We start from the raw sequence: 15899 nt of genomic DNA on the forward strand, positions 1-15899 counted from the left end.
AAATGCTTTGCTTTTCCGTATCTTTCTGTGAAACCTCTTAGCCTTTTACTCTGCACAGTTTAAGACTCAGCAAACGCCTCAGGGAAAAAAGCAGGTGGAGGGGGCAGAGGGAGGGGGATGTACCTCCTTTCTCTCTGGTATCTGGCCTCTCAAGTTCTGGTTGCCTTGGCAGCCCTGAACTACATTTTTTTTTAAATCTCTAGCTCCATGAAGAAATCTCTGCTGGCTTTTCTGCTTCTTAATAGCTGCACTCTCCCTTTGCCAAGAATCCACAAATGTCTGAAGGTCCTGGCTGCCTTGGCAACTTACCAATGCCTTCATATAGATTTTTTTCTAAATCAGGCTTTTCTAATTATTCTCAGCAGTAGTTTTGGTCTGCTTCAATCTGTTCCATCACAGCAAGAAGCAAAATCTACGTTCTTCATAAGCAGTGGAGAATATAAAATTCTCATCATGAAAACAGACACCATTACTAAAGAGGAATGAGCAATGAGGAAGAAGACAAAAGTAGAGACTATTCCTTTAAGAAAGTCAAGAAAGGCATATAATAAAGGTCAAACATAAATAGTCCAAGTCCTAAAGAAACTTACAAGGGAATGAAAAATATATTTGAGTGAAACAACTATAGAATGTCAAAGAGTTATAAAACTAAATGCCCAAGTGCTGCACAGAACACCAAGAGACAGCAAAACATATGTAAGTGCAGGAATACACAGGAAACAAGGGGCCATTATCCGTATTAATCTCAAGGTTACCTGCTTATACTACTCACTAATCTTTCAAGCAACCACTGGCAAATGGAATATGCAAAAAGAGAAATCTGAATGTCAAATTAAGCATCCAGAAGAAGTAAAAAGGTAGAAACACAGGGAGTGAACCACAAATGTGTTTTAAAATCAAAGTAAAGAGGTTTCTATTTTATTTACTATTTTTTGGTTTATCCCTAACTCTCCAAGAGTGCAGATGACAGCCAAGTACCAACTAATGCAACTGCTCATTTACCCACTTGCCCAAGACAAGTAACAATTTATAGTCGGTAATATAAAAAGTGTTTACCTGGGAAGAAAAGGAAGTACACATAGAAAAAGTTAAAAGCTAATAAAATATTAACATCAAATGTTAAGACTAATTACTTAAGTACCATAACAAACACCACAGATAACTACTGCATTAACTTACACTATTTGTGTTTTAAAACTATCCTTTGGCTCCAGAGACAGATGCATGGAACAGACTGTGGAATCTCAGAGGGAAGGTGGGGGGAGGGGGGGTTGGGAGAGATGTGGGGGGGAGAGATTAATTTATGTGCATAGATGCATAAATGTGTAGTAAAGGCCTGGGGTAGGGGGTGAGGGCGGGCTAGAAGGAGTCAATGGGGGAAAGGGGGACATCTGTAATACTTTCAACAGTAAATACAAATTTAAAAAATAAACTATCCTTTGGCAAAGAACTAACCAAAATCATAGCCCACATACAAAAAAACTTATCAAATGTTTGTAGACACTTCTCCAAAGTGGACATAAGGATAGCCAAGAGATGAAAAAAATGCTCAGTCACTAATCATCAGAGAGATGCAAATTAAAACAATGAGGTACTCCTCACACCTGTCAGAATGGCTGTCATCAACAAATGACAAGTGCTGGCGAGGATGTGGAGAAAAGGGAACCCTCACGCACTGCTAGTGGGAATGAGACTTGTGCAGCCACTATGAAAAGCAGTATGGAGTTTCCTCAAAAAATTAAAAATGGAACTGCCATTTGACTCAGTGATCCCACTTCTGGGAATAGATCCTAAGAAACCTGCAACATCAATCAGAAAGAATGTATGCACCCCTATGTTCATAGCAGCACCATTTACAATAGCTACTAGTAAAATTGGGAAACAGCCCAGTGCCCATCAGTAGATGAGTGGATAAAAAAGTTGTGGTACATTTATACCATGGAATACTATGCAGCTATATAAAAGGATCTTTTACCCTTTCAGCATGGAGGGACTGGAGAGTACTATACTAAGCAAAATAAGACAGTCAGAGAGAGACAAGTATCACATGATCTCACTCATGAACAAAATAGATCCAGGGACATAGAAACATGAAACAGACTGACAAATCTCAGAGGGTAGGTAGGGGTGGGAGCAGGGGTAGGGGGAGAGAGAAAAAAAAACATCACCTTGAGAGAAAAAGGGATTGGTTGCCCAGTAATCTAACCCACAACCCAGGTATGTTCCTGGACAGGGAAATGAACCACTATACCCTTCAGTGTACGGGACGACATTCCAGCCAACTAAGCCACACCAGCCAGGGCATGCAGTTTTATTATAATAACTAGAGGCCCAATGCACAAAATTCGTGCAAAGGGCTAGGTCCTCAGAGCCACAGCTTCATCCAGAAGGTCATCCAGAAGGATGTCTGGAAGGTCGTTCAGCTGTCTGGTCTAATTAACAGATTACACTTTTATTATTATAGATTTTATAGAACGAAACACTAGACAAGCACAAGGGAAATGACAAAATTGAAGGAAATAAAGGGAAAATAAGTTCACTGTTATTCAGAAAAATAAAAACCAAAATTGGATATGTTATCTTCAGGCTTAAAAATTTAATTGTACATATATGTAATGAGAAAAACTGGCTTAATAGCAGTTCATGTGGGAGGAAGGAGGAAGCAATTTTGTTTCTACAAATTCAGTATGAGCAAGGCCAATGTAATTTTTGGTAGTATTAATAAGAATTTAGCATCCAGATGAAGAGACAGTAAGCTGCATTATACTTTGCATTAGTCAGCCATTATTTAAAGTATAAGGTTCAGTTCTGAGTGGCATCGTTAAAGATGACCAGAAGAGTAAAGAAATTATGACATAAAAAAAAAAGAAATTATGACATAGGACCAAAAACTTTAAGGTCTTTTTTAGGAATCTTTTCCCTTCATTAAGCATTTACTGAGTACCTAATACATTCTAGGTACCACATTAAGTGCTGACTACACAAAGACATAATCCCTGACCTCAAAGAGTTCAGTGTACTACCAGAAACAGACACACATAGAACTAAAATCCACTGACATGTAGATGCATATACTCACGTGGTGGCACAAAGGATGGTGTGACTCATATTTGAGAAAAAATTTCACAGAGCACTTGTTTCACCTGGGTTTAAAAGATGAATATTTTGACAGGAGGATAAGAAGGAGGAGTATCATAAGTAGAATAATCATAGGTGACAAAAGGTCAAAAAGGTTTCAAAAAGCATACTATATTCCAAGAACTCTATGTGGTCTGACCACAATCTTGAGATAGGAAGGAAGAGGACCAAAGAGATGAATTTGAGAACTTTAACCTAAAAAGTTAGGCAGAAATAATCATGGTCTTTAAATACTTGAACACTGGCCAGGCCAGTGTGGGTCAGTGGTTGAGTGTCGACCTATGAACCAGCAGGTCACCGGTTCCATTCCAGGTCAGGGCACATGCCTGGGTTGTGGGCTCAATCCTCAGTACCGAGCGTGCAGGAGGCAGCCGATCAGTGATTCTATCTTATCATTGATGTTTCTACCTCTTTCTCTCTGAAATCAATAAAATTATATTAAAAATAAATAAATACTAGAACACTGAAACTGGGGAAGCAGATTTTGATTCACTAGAAAACTTAACTTTTAAACAATTAAAATTGTCCAAAAATAAGAGAGTAATAAGTACCTAGTCACCAAAATGGGAGAAGTATCCCCTATTCCAATGTAAGATCAATCTCCCCCTGGTGTTCCAGATCTCATTTTCTCTCACTTCTTCATGAACGTAGCTCATTCAGTTTTCTCCACTCTCTCCAGCACCATTGATTTCTCTCTCTCTCTGCTATAATATACAAATTTAACATCCACAAATGACTTATAATGTCACCTGTCATCTACCAAATTCAAATATATGACAGCATGTTACTGGAGTCTACTTTTTTTTTTTTTTGGACTCTTTAATTATTTAACACTGGTTATTCAACTATGCTGACACCAGTACCTGTTTTAATTAATATTTATAATAGTTTAATTTTTGATAATCAATGTGTTCCAAAATCAGCTAGGGCAGAAAGGAACTATTTTTAAAGTGGAGCTTATCAATAAGGATGATTAGTGACGAAGAACAGTTAACAATTTCGGAACACATTGTTTATCAAATATTAAACTATTATAAATATTAATTAAAACAGGTATTGGTGTCAGCATAGTTGAATAACCAGTGTTAAATAATTTAAAGAGTCCAAAAAATCAATTATTTGCCAATCTTATTAAATCTATTCCCATAATCATTACCTGCCCCCTCTCCCTTTGAATGATTTTGAAACAAATTCCAGATATCATATCATCTTACCCAGAAACATTTTAGCATCTCTCTTAAAGGATTCTTTTAAAACATGTAACCAGAAAACTACTGTCACACTAAAAACTTAATACCTTTAATACAAAAAAAAAAAAGAAAATCCAACCTGTATTCAATTCCAATCAAATGTTTTTATAGTTTTTCAAATCAGGATCCAAATAAGTTCATACACTTAAACTGCAGATTTCCCTTCTATTGCTTTTTCTTCTTCACATATTTGTGGAAGAAAATGGGCCATTTGTAGTTTGCATAAACTGAATTTAGCTCATTGTATCCATGTATTACTTAGTGGGTGGATTTTACTATTTACTCAATTTGGTTTTTTGGTTCATTTCTATTCACATTTTCCACTTATTTCTGAGTCAGGTTATATTTTTTAAGAAATTGACTATTTTATATAATTTTTCAAATCCATGGGCATAAAGTTTGCCATATTTTACAGTTAATGGGCTTTTAAAAATCTTTATCTGGAGATGTATTACCTGTTTCACTCCTAACGTTATATATGCCTTCTTGCTTTTTATTTTTCCTTGACCAATTTTGCCAGAGACTTGGCTATAATATAGATTCAATGTTAATTCCTCAACTAGATTTGGTTTTGATTATCTTGTTTTCTATTCAGTAATTTGTTATTTTTTCTGATCTTTTACTTCCTTTAAGTTTAATCTGCTGTGAGTTTCTAACTTCTTCAGTTAGCCACTTAATAGTTTTCGGTCTTCAAGTACCTTACAGATTCTAGGACATACATTTTTCCATATTAACATCTCTGAAATTGGGATGTTTCCTACAATTGGAATCTTATAATCACTGCCAGCCAGCAGCAGTGATGATGCCACTCTCATTGCTTACATAGGTATGAACATAAGATAAAGAAGCAGCTTACAAAAACTGTATAGTGATTTGCCGATTAACCCTGATGGCATGATTGGACAATTGTAACCTCTCAATGTTAACCAATAAAACTTTTACAGACCATCTGAGGAAGAGCTGGGTCTCATCTAAAAACTTTTGTGGATACCTTCTGGCAAGCTCAATAAAGCATTAGCATCAAAATTTTTTTGGAGCCAGAAGTTTGAAAGAAAATGCGGGAGATAGTTGTGGAGTACTTTTAAGAAATGCTGTATCACCTGACCAGAGTGGCTCAATGGTTGATCAATACTATGCAGAAAAACAAAAACCTCTATGATTCAGTCAAAAAAATGATTTAGAAGAATCAAATCCTGAATATGAGGAAGTCACAGGGGTATTCTACTCATTTATTCATTTTCTTTTATAAATATGTACATAAGTGATACATTAAATCTACATCAAATTTATGAGCTCTTTCATAAGTATAAAGTTAAAAAGTCTAAGTTGTAGGAAAGCATTGTATTTGGAAAATAATAGTTCATCTTATAAGCCAGAGCACCTTAAGATTCAATGAAATATGATATAGGCACTTAAATTTTCCTTAGTATGGTTTCAGCTGTATTAAATTCTAAATGTTTTCCAATTCCCATGATTTTGTTTTTCATTTGTACTTTAGTTTTGGGGTTTACTTTTTAATTTTCAAACAAGGACTTGTAGGCAGGGAAAATTGATTATATGTGTTATTAATTTCTAATGTTATTGTATTGAGTCAGATAACATGGTTTATATATCAATCTTGAGTATTTGTTGAAACTTTCTTTGTGCCTAATTATGTAAATGTCCCACATTTGTTTAAAAAGGATAGATATCCTCTAATTTGGGAGGTGTATCGTTCTATGTGTGTACAGTAGATCAAGTTATATATCATATTTCTTTTCTTTTAGTGGTAACCCTTAAATTTTTAATATGCATCTGACTGAAAGCCTAAAGTTAATCAATATCTCTGTCCTCCTCCTGAACTATATATAGACCATTAGAACTCTTTAATGCTGATCAGTCCCTAGCTTACATTTTATCCTTGCCTGGTAATTTAGTTCCACTTCGGTTTTAGCTCCCACAAATTGTCATAATTATTTTTGTTTTATGTAGTCAATGTTGGCTAAGTTTACCTACCAATTTTTGTTCACCAGGACTTCTTGTATCCTACTCTATCTCCAAAGTTACATTTCTTTCTTCCTGAAGTACACTGTTTAGTATAATAGTTCTTTCAGAAAGTGTGATAAATTCACTATATTTTTATCTAAAAATATTTTTATTTTGCCCTCACTCTTGAATAACTTAACTGAGTATGAAACTCAGATTTCTCTCAACACTTGGAAGATATTCTTCCATTTTTTTCAGGCCTGTCTTGTTAAGAGAGGTCTGCTCACAGTCCGTTGCTCCTTCCTGGTAGCTTTTAATAGTGTCTTTGGTTCATTGCCATGTGTTTAGCTGTAAGGTTTTGTTTTGCTCATCTAAATTCTGCTAGGGAATCATGAGTCTTACACCTAAGAATTCATGTCTTTTTATTAATTCCAAAATATTTTCAAGTCATCATCTCTTTACATTCCACACCTCCTTCATTCTATTTCTCTCCTTCTGGAATTAATATTAGATGTTGGGTCTTCGTGACCTTTTATATCTTTCTTCTTCTTACTGTTTTGCGTTCTCAGGATTTCCTCATATCTGCCTCCAAGGTTACTGATTCTCTCATCTATGTAGACTAATGCTTAATTTATTCACTGACCTTTTAACCTACATTTTTCATTGTTTAATTCTTTTTCAAATGTGCCTGTTTCATAAAGTCTTATTCATTTCTTTGGATGCCAATTAATCCTTTAATATCTTCAGTCACTTAAAATATGCTCATTTAAATTATCTTTCAAACTGCCATTCTATGATCCCAATTCTTGGAGCTATAATCATCTTTTTATGTCTGCTGACTCTTATTTGTGGTAGAAAATTGTTGTTCTTGTGCGTAATTTTAAATTATAAATTCATCTCCTGTTGGGCTTATTTCTTCTGTGAGAATCCCTTGTGGCCTGAGATATGGGAGTTCCCCTGAAGTCTTGTTTTTTTGTTCTCTGGGTGACCCAGGATTATCACGAGCTTGGAGTCAGCTTTTTATTTTTTTAAATACATTTTTATCGATTTCAGAGAGGAAGGAAGAGGGAGAGATAGAAACATCAGTGATAAGAGAGTATCACCAATTGGTTGCCTCCCGCACACCCCACACACTGGGGATCGAGCCCACAACCTGGGCATGTGCCCTGACCAGGAATGGGACCATGACGTCCTGGTTCATAGGTCAACCACAGAGCCATGGGCGTGGAGCCAGCTTTTATATTAATTTCTCAACATGGGGATACCTGACCCATATAATATAAATTCAGATCCCAAATTTGAGTGAGGCATAGGTTTCATGCTTCAATTTCTCAGGTAAGCTTTTTTTCCATTTTCTCTTTGCATAAAGTGCAGGCAAATCAAGACAGATTTCTTTGTATTGACTTGAGTCAGTGGGGAGATTTTTCTCTAGCCCACCCTGTCTCCTAGGATGCAGCACATCAGATCCCAGATATATGCAGAAGTCTTAGTTTTGGTTCCTTCTTCCGAATGGTTAATACGCAATCAGCTAGAAATAGAAAACGAGAAATAACCCCTCACTCCACTCCTTCACCCTGCTCCAGGGCAACACGGCATGAGTTCAGAGCTTACTAAAATTTGGGGTTTTCGTTTCATTTTGTTTCTGGAACCTGGAGATTTTCCTATCTTTCCTACACACTCAGGAACATATTTTAAAGAATTGTTGTGTTGTATCACCCAGCTTTTTGTTTGGTATTTGTAGCAGAAGAGCCTTCAGCTTATCTCAGCCATCTTGCTAAAAGAGAATTTGGGCTCATCGATGCATTTGTTACATTACACCCAAATGCAAAGATGAATTCCTCTTTAAAACTCTTGGTGGGTCCTCACTCCTTAGCATGGCATCCAACGTCCACTATTATCCAGTAACTACTTATTTCTGCCAATTCCACTTCCTTCCACTCTCCCTCAAGTACACTATACTTCAACCACTCTCCTTACAATCCCTAAAATTCCTTGTTTCATACTCCTATGCTTTTAAATGTAGTACTGTTTTCCCTCATCCTTATCCTGCCATCATCCATTTACCCAATATTCAGTCAAGTGTCTGCCTTTCACTTCAGCTGGGTTCTCTTTTTGTGAAAATAGCTAACATTTGAGCTAAGCATTCTAATAATTCAGTCTTAAAATTAACCTTTCAATTTTGCTACTATTACTATCGCCATTTTCATAATAAGGAAACTAAGGTACAGAGAGGTTAAGCAATGACACATAGTTATAAATGGCAGAGCTGGAATTTGAAAACAGGCAGTCTGTCTCTATTTATACTATACTCCCTTCTACAATTATATCTTGCATTACAGTTATAATTGCATTTATTACAACACATTTCAGTTGCATGCTTATATACAAACCTCCCAACTACACTGAGTTTGAGAGAATCATGCTTCTATTTGTAGCTCCATGCCGAGCACACAGAAGGCCCTCAAATGGTCACTAAATTAATGACTAAAGGAAACATCCCCACAGCCACTGCTTTACTCCAGTCCAGCCCCTCTTCATCTCTGGCCTGCAGTACTAAAATAGCCCCCGAACTGGACTCCCTTCCTCCACTTTCTACTCACATCTTTCCTTCACATTCCAACCAATATTATCTTTCTAAAGCACATTTATGATTATGTAATTCCACCACTTAAAAATCTTTAAGAGCTCAACTCTTTCTATAGGATAAAGTCCCAAATTCTTTTAGCATGATATGCCATGCCCTTCATGTCCTAACTCCATGATAGAAGGAAAAATCTCTCTTCTTCCCCATTCCACCTATATTTAATTTCTTGTCGGTCTGAATATGTCAAGTACCGTATGCCTGCACATGCAGGTTCTTCTGCCTGGCGTGGTCATCCCTTCCTCCCTAACTTGGTGAATTCTTACTCTTTTTTCAACATTCAGCTCAAATGCCTTCATCAGGTTTCCTCCTGACTGTCAACTGTCCCATTCATATACTCTTGGCAATTTTCAACTGGTGTGCCAGAAGAATTTTAAAACATGCAACACCTGACTATTTAGTCAGGGGCACTGACCTCTTTTCCCTTAAATGGTTAAAAAAAAAAAAAAAGCCAACACAAACAAAGCCATCCAGTGTGAATGAATCAAAATTATACCCATTTTTTGGTCAGATTAGCAAAAATATATTTTTTTGGTGTGCTGCAGAATTTTAATAACTAATTAATTTATGTGTGCCATGAGATGAAAGGGTTGAAATTTGCTGCTATACTCTGCTGGCACCCTGCATTTGCCTCACGTACCACTTTGTATTGTTACTTTATAAGGTGTGTTTCCCCAACCAGACTGTGGAATCTTAAAGAACAGGGACCATATCTTATTCATCATCTTTTTATTGTATTATCTTACACAGGATAAATGTAAGATTCAAAATGCTCATTGAATTAGTGAAATGAAATTTGATAAACATATCCCACATCCTACATGCAAGTAAACTCAGATATAAACAAATTCAAGGTAGGCAACTCTTCCAAGATTAACTGGAAGTTAGACAAGAAATATGAATGAACAAAAATGAATACCTCCCAAATTCCTGCTGCTCAATCCTGAATCCTTCTATGGTGATTAATGCTTAGTTGGTGAGGTGATCTCATTCTGAGTTTGAAAAAGCACATAGTACATGGCAAATATTTCCTGCATTAGTATAACACATAAGGACACTCTCAAATTCTGGAATGAGTCAATAAGGATAAGAAGTTGAGTCATTTTTATACATTTTAAAACAAATCCATACAGGCCAGGGAAATTCCTGTCCTTTTACACTACAATCACATGACTTAATTATTCATTAGTCCTAAATGCAATTTAGGCTGCACACATAGCAAACATTGTCTGCCAACTGAGTAATTAACGAGAACTACTTGTTTTTCACAGAAAGAGAAAAATGCTTAAATGTATAAATGCTAATCTGAAGTGAACAAGGAGTTTGGGGTGGGATAAAGGGAAAGAAATTCAATTTTTTTAATCTATTCAATTTTTGAAATGCACTTTTAATACAACAAATAGTTACAAATTTTAAACTGCCAATTAAAAAAATTCATCATCCTTTGTCTAGCTTTTCTCTTTAATGATTACCCATGGTAGAAGAAAAAGAACTGTCCTAAAAAAGTCTTAGTTTCAAGTTCAAAGGCAGTATAATTTAAAATGAGCATGCTTGATTTCAAATCACAAGGCTAAATGAATTCTTAATATTCATTAATTATTAACTGTTGTACATAGTTGCAAACCTACTTATGTACACCTGTGTGATAAATTTTCTTTTTTAAAAATCAATGGATTAGGACTGTCTCTAAATTTAGAATATAAGCTCCAAAAGGGAGAGATATTTTAATATTTCAACCTTTGATGTCTCCCAAAGATCTAGAACAGTGCCTGGCAAAGAGTAGGCACTCATTACATACTTGCTGGACATTGCTCCAGATGGTACAAATGCTTTGTATGTCAATATATACAATGAGTGCAGATGCTCAAAGAATATAAAGTTGAAGTCTGGGTTCATCTTAAAACGATCACTGACTTAGCCTTCACACACAGTGTTGTGCAAATCAACTGATATTATATCTAAAAGCAAATTGACAATATATATAAGAATAAAATAAAAAATTTTACACAGGAATCATTAAGGTTCTGAATTTCAAAGCTTGCCAAGAAGCTGGCAAAAAAAAAAAAAAAAATGTCACCTGCACAACTAACATTTTCAACAATCAAACTCTTCTTTTCCTTTTTTTTTTTTGAAATAGATGATACAAATACAAAAGAGCCATGAAGCTTCAACATTTTTAAATTGTAAGAATTTCACTTAACACCAGTGTATTTACTACAAAATTTCATTTCCAGTAATATAAAGCAGGCCTGACCTTTCTTCTAGCAATTGACTTAACTATGCCAAAAGAATACTAAAAGCAATACTTCTGAATACACCTGAAATTGCTAATTCTGTTTGTTTCCCACTCCTAAAAGTATAATGTAAATATTTATGAAACTGGTATTTTTAGTTTTCCCTATTAAAAGCCATATGAGCACTTAACTGTGAATTAGACTATATTTTAGCCTTTATTAATGGGTTACCCTTTCAGCCCTTTTTATTTGTTACTAACTCACATGACCTGTAGCTGATCTCTTTTCTAGGCCTCATGTCTCTTTTCTGTAGAATGAGAGACCTGAGTTAAAGCAATGATTCTTTTAACCTTCTCTTTGCAAACACTTGAGAATCTGAGGAAAGCTACTCTCCATAAAAATGCACATATGCACTTATGTAAAAATTTTATAAGCAATTATTTATAATGGGGAGAAACTGGAAACAACCTCAATGTCCACCAATAGACAGTTAAGTAAACTGTTATACCCATTCAATGAAATTCCTTGCAACTGTGAGTAGAATGAAGAAACCGTCTATGTACTAATATGAAAAAATTTCCATTGTTACATGATAAAAGCAAGTTACAGAACAGTGTGCATAATATATAACCTTTTGTGTAAAAAGATAAAAATATAAAATATATTTTAATTTTCATGTATAAACATAAAGAAATTGTGAAAGAATAAACAAGAATTTTTGATGGAAGTAGGAAATGAAGATGGGGGTAGGAGGAACCTTTTATTGTGTACTTTCTTACATTGTTTGAATTATGTGAATGCACTGCCTATTAAATTTTTAAATTAAAAAAATATTCTATATAACCTAAAGAGGTCCAGACAACCTACTGAAACTAGAAGGTAATTTCCTGTCCAGCAATATTTTTCTATAATGCATTGACTTAATAAGCATGTAATTATATACACTTAATGATCCAACAAGAAAATTTAAGGAAAAAATACTTTTCATTGTGGTACTCATATAAACATATGAAGTAATTGGATACTGAATGGATACTAAGTGACTCAATAGATCCTAATTTGGAATCTCGTTTTATATAATTTCCTTAATCACTGATACACTTGGGTAAAATTCTTCAAGGGAAAAAGTTTGCATAAATCATTAAGCCATCTTCCTCCCTCCCCATTGATTCAAATTTCAGACAGGGTATTTCACAAGGGAGTCCAGGTTTTAGAAATAAAAATAGAAATTTCTATCCTATCTGACCATATAATCAAGAGTACTAACAAGGGGACCGGAGAAATGCCGTCTTATCATTTGGACATCATCTCAGACTTCGAAGCAAATTAAATAGCATATGAGAACATCACACAGCATCCCCAAATGAGATGACATTTGAGGAGTCTTTCATCCCTCATTTGAGCAGAAATCAGGTGGATATGGTTTTCATTCTTAGGCAAGTTACTTAACTTCTCTGGGCCTCCATTCCATCTGTAAAATGGAAATCACAGTACCTATCTCCTAAGGATATTGTGAGGCTTAAAAGAGGAAGCACAGGAAGGCAAGACGCAGAAGGAAAAGATGCCCTAGGACCGTGGCAGGTGTCTGACCGCTCGAATCAAAACAAGCGGCATTCTGGGAGCTGTAGTTTCCAGGCACTGCACTTTCCCGCACAAGCACTGCCTCCTCTACGCCGCCGAAAATCACACCTGGCAGAATTCCCAACGAAAAAGGCGCAACTATCCAGCCTTTCCCGCTTATGTCTCCTGAAGACCTCCTAGGCAAGCATTTTTTTTTTTTTATCAAAGCAGATGTGTTGGCTGGGTGTGTCTCGGGGTCCTAAACGAAGCCATCGCCACAGTTTTGTGTTTCAGCGGGGCACCCTGTCAAGAGCGGCCGGCTGCAGGCGCTCAGAAAGGCAAAGTTGACGGCGGCAGCCTTGACCGAAACTTTTCAATTGCCAGGATGATCGGAGGAAACCTACCCTGCCGCGGGGAGAAAAGCGGCCCCCGCCAACCCATCTGCTTCCCAAGCTCTTACACCCCCCCCCCCCCCGGGCTTCTTTTCTTCCTGGGGGACCTACCCCTGGCGCTCGGTATCAGTGTTATTATTTAAGCATCAAACCCTGTCGCTTACCGTTTCCTCGCTATGGGCCAGGCTGTGCTAACCACGCACAACAGGGCGCATTCCCTTCACGCACTCTGATCTCCAGGCTGAAAAGCTCCCATCGCGTCCTCACATGCAACCTGTTCCCCAACTCCAGGCACCCCACCAGCAAGCCGCCCCCTAGCTCTGCACCCCACACGAACCAGCACCCCCGGGCCCTCCGGCACGGCGGTCCCAACCTGGCCCCGACTTGTTGCAAGAACGCGAGGGCGCCCTCCAAACTTCTGACTCACGCGGGGCGCAGGAGCCCCTCCACGTCCATCAAGCCCCTACTTTTTTCCGAAGTTCAACCTTCAGAACCAGATCAGGCACCCGGGCCAAGCCCTGTTCCAACCGCAGGGGGAAGGACGCTCCGCACCCGCTCCCGCGGGCCTGGGACCCTCCACCCGCGCACCAGGCCGGGCTGGGACGCTGGGCGCGCTCGGCCTCGCCCCGGACCCCAAGGACAGGAGGGGAGGCTCCACCTGGTTCCGCGGGCACGGCGCGCGGCTCCGGCTCCGGCCTGGGCCCCACGGCGGCCGCGCCCCCGTCCCGGCGCGGGCGGCAGCGCTCCGGCTGGCGGCGGGCGCGCTCGCCTGGCACCTCCGCGCGGGCCTGGCCGTCGTCGCGGGTCCGACGGCGGGCCCAAGCCGGGCCGCGGGCGCGGCAGCGCGGGCAAGCGGGGCCCGCGGCGTCGGCGGCGCGTGGGGCGCAGCCTCGGCACAGCGAGTGGCCGCCAGGCAGGGCCGCCGCTTCCCCCGGGGTCTCCAAGCAGCCGGCGCAGCCCGGCTCCTCCGACCGCGGCGGAGGCTGCAGCAACGTCTGCGGCAGCACCAGCAGCGTGGGGCCCGAGGCCCGGCCCGGCGCCCCGGTCTTGGCCGCCGCCATCTCGTCACAGCGGCCCCGCCGGCTCCGCCGACTCAGCGCCGCCGCGGCCGCCGCGGAGGAGGCCCGAGTGCTCGGACCTGCCGCCGCCATCTTGTTTCCCGTTTGAGGGCGAGTCCGTTGCGAGGGAGAGGAGTGGAGGGCGGGCCGTGAGTGGCGGCCACTCATCTGCATATTCATGAGGGGGCGGGGCCGGAGAAGGTTCTTCCTGGCCTTGGTTGGTGGTAGGTGAGACTTCATTAGTACCCGTTACAGTTTCTGTAGCCGGTCTTCAGCCTCCATCGGCAGTCTTTGCAATTTCCTTTTATGCAACCAAATGAAGGTGAGAACTGAGGGGTTTACTAGGAGTTCTGAGTGACATTAAACTTTATGAAGTAATTGCACTTATTGATCCTGCAGGAGCCTCCTAGGACCTGACGCTCAAGTGCTTGGGGAGCATGTAAATTATCCAGAACCCCGTCTCTCTCCGGGCTGCCTTTGACAGGGGGGGTAGCCTTTGTGGCCGACAGCAGACCTGCTGTGGCCAGAAGCTAAGGGCCAAAAATAACAGCTTCTTGTCCGTCCTCATCTCCATATCCTTCTCCAGGTCCTTCCTGGGGCTCCCCTCCTTTGGCTGGAAAAACACGTTCCAGGTGTTTCTCATTCCCTCAGCCTCTGGCCGCTCTGCCCACCCCCCCCCACCCCCCCCCCCACCCCCACCTCCTGCGCACACTTTCTTCCAGCTGAAACTCCCGTTGTGTCTTGCAGTCTGGACCTGAGTGCAGCCCTGCATATCCAGCTGCCTGATGGAGATGTCATCTTGGATGGCTCCATCTCTGACTACAAAGCTGAAGTCACTGTTTTTGTTGTTGTTGCTGCTGCTGCTTTCCCCACCCTCCATCCAAAGCAGCTCTTCTTCTTTTCCTCATTGCGGTTCTCAGCCTGTGGGTCGCGACCCCTTTGGCGGTCGAACGACCCTTTCACAGGGGTCGCCTAAGACCATCCTGCAGATCAGATATTTACATTACGATTCATAACAGTAGCAACATTACAGTTATGAAGTAGCAACGAAAATAATTTTATGGTTGGGTCACAACATGAGGAACTGTATTTAAAGGGCCAGAAGGTTGAGAACGACTGTAAGGGACTATCCTCCCAATTCCTCAAGCGCCAAACCCCGTCACCTTTACTTCTCCATCATCTCCCACACCTGTCAGTTTCCTAGTTCTGTCCGTTCTCCCACCATCACGGCTATTTTCTCGCCTATCCTCTCTTTATGCCTCTCCCACTGCTCCATTCGGGTCTCTTCACCTCTCACCTAGACGATGGCAGTTGTTTCGATAGATTGTCTTCCTGCCCAAGGCCTCCCTTCCTCTAATCCGTCGTCCACAGCTCGTAGAGTTGCTTTCTAAAAGCCAGCTCGGACCACGTCATCCCTGGCTGGGCTAGGCCCTGGGTGAGGTGCTCAGAATTGGATGCCAGCCCCCTTTCTGGGTGCAGAGAGGATGGGGAAAGGATGGCTCCCCTCTGACACAGCTCTGCTCTAGCAATTCTCCCATCCTTTGTTTTTTTGCTTTATTTTTATTTTTTCGCTGTTGTTGTTTGTGTTTTTTTGCACTAAGGTAGTTTTGGAGCAGGAAGGCATTAGGAAAATGACATTTCCTTTTGGGAATCTTTATAAG

At 40.0% G+C, this 15899-nt stretch overlaps 1 protein-coding gene across 1 annotated transcript in view; it reads right to left on the reverse strand.

The window, feature by feature from the left end:
• RNF169 (ring finger protein 169) overlaps nucleotides 1-14352 on the reverse strand; it is a 55606-nt gene extending 41254 nt beyond the window's left edge. The window contains exon 1 of the mRNA XM_036324976.1: nucleotides 13839-14352. Within this exon, the coding sequence (XP_036180869.1) occupies nucleotides 13839-14331 (493 nt within the window). The 5' untranslated portion in view covers nucleotides 14332-14352. The remainder of the gene's footprint in view (nucleotides 1-13838) is intronic.
• Nucleotides 14353-15899: the final 1547 nt, after the last annotated feature.

Source organism: Myotis myotis, unplaced genomic scaffold, assembly GCF_014108235.1.
Source record: "Myotis myotis isolate mMyoMyo1 unplaced genomic scaffold, mMyoMyo1.p scaffold_m19_p_10, whole genome shotgun sequence".
In the NCBI taxonomy this organism is placed as follows: Eukaryota; Metazoa; Chordata; class Mammalia; order Chiroptera; family Vespertilionidae; genus Myotis; species Myotis myotis.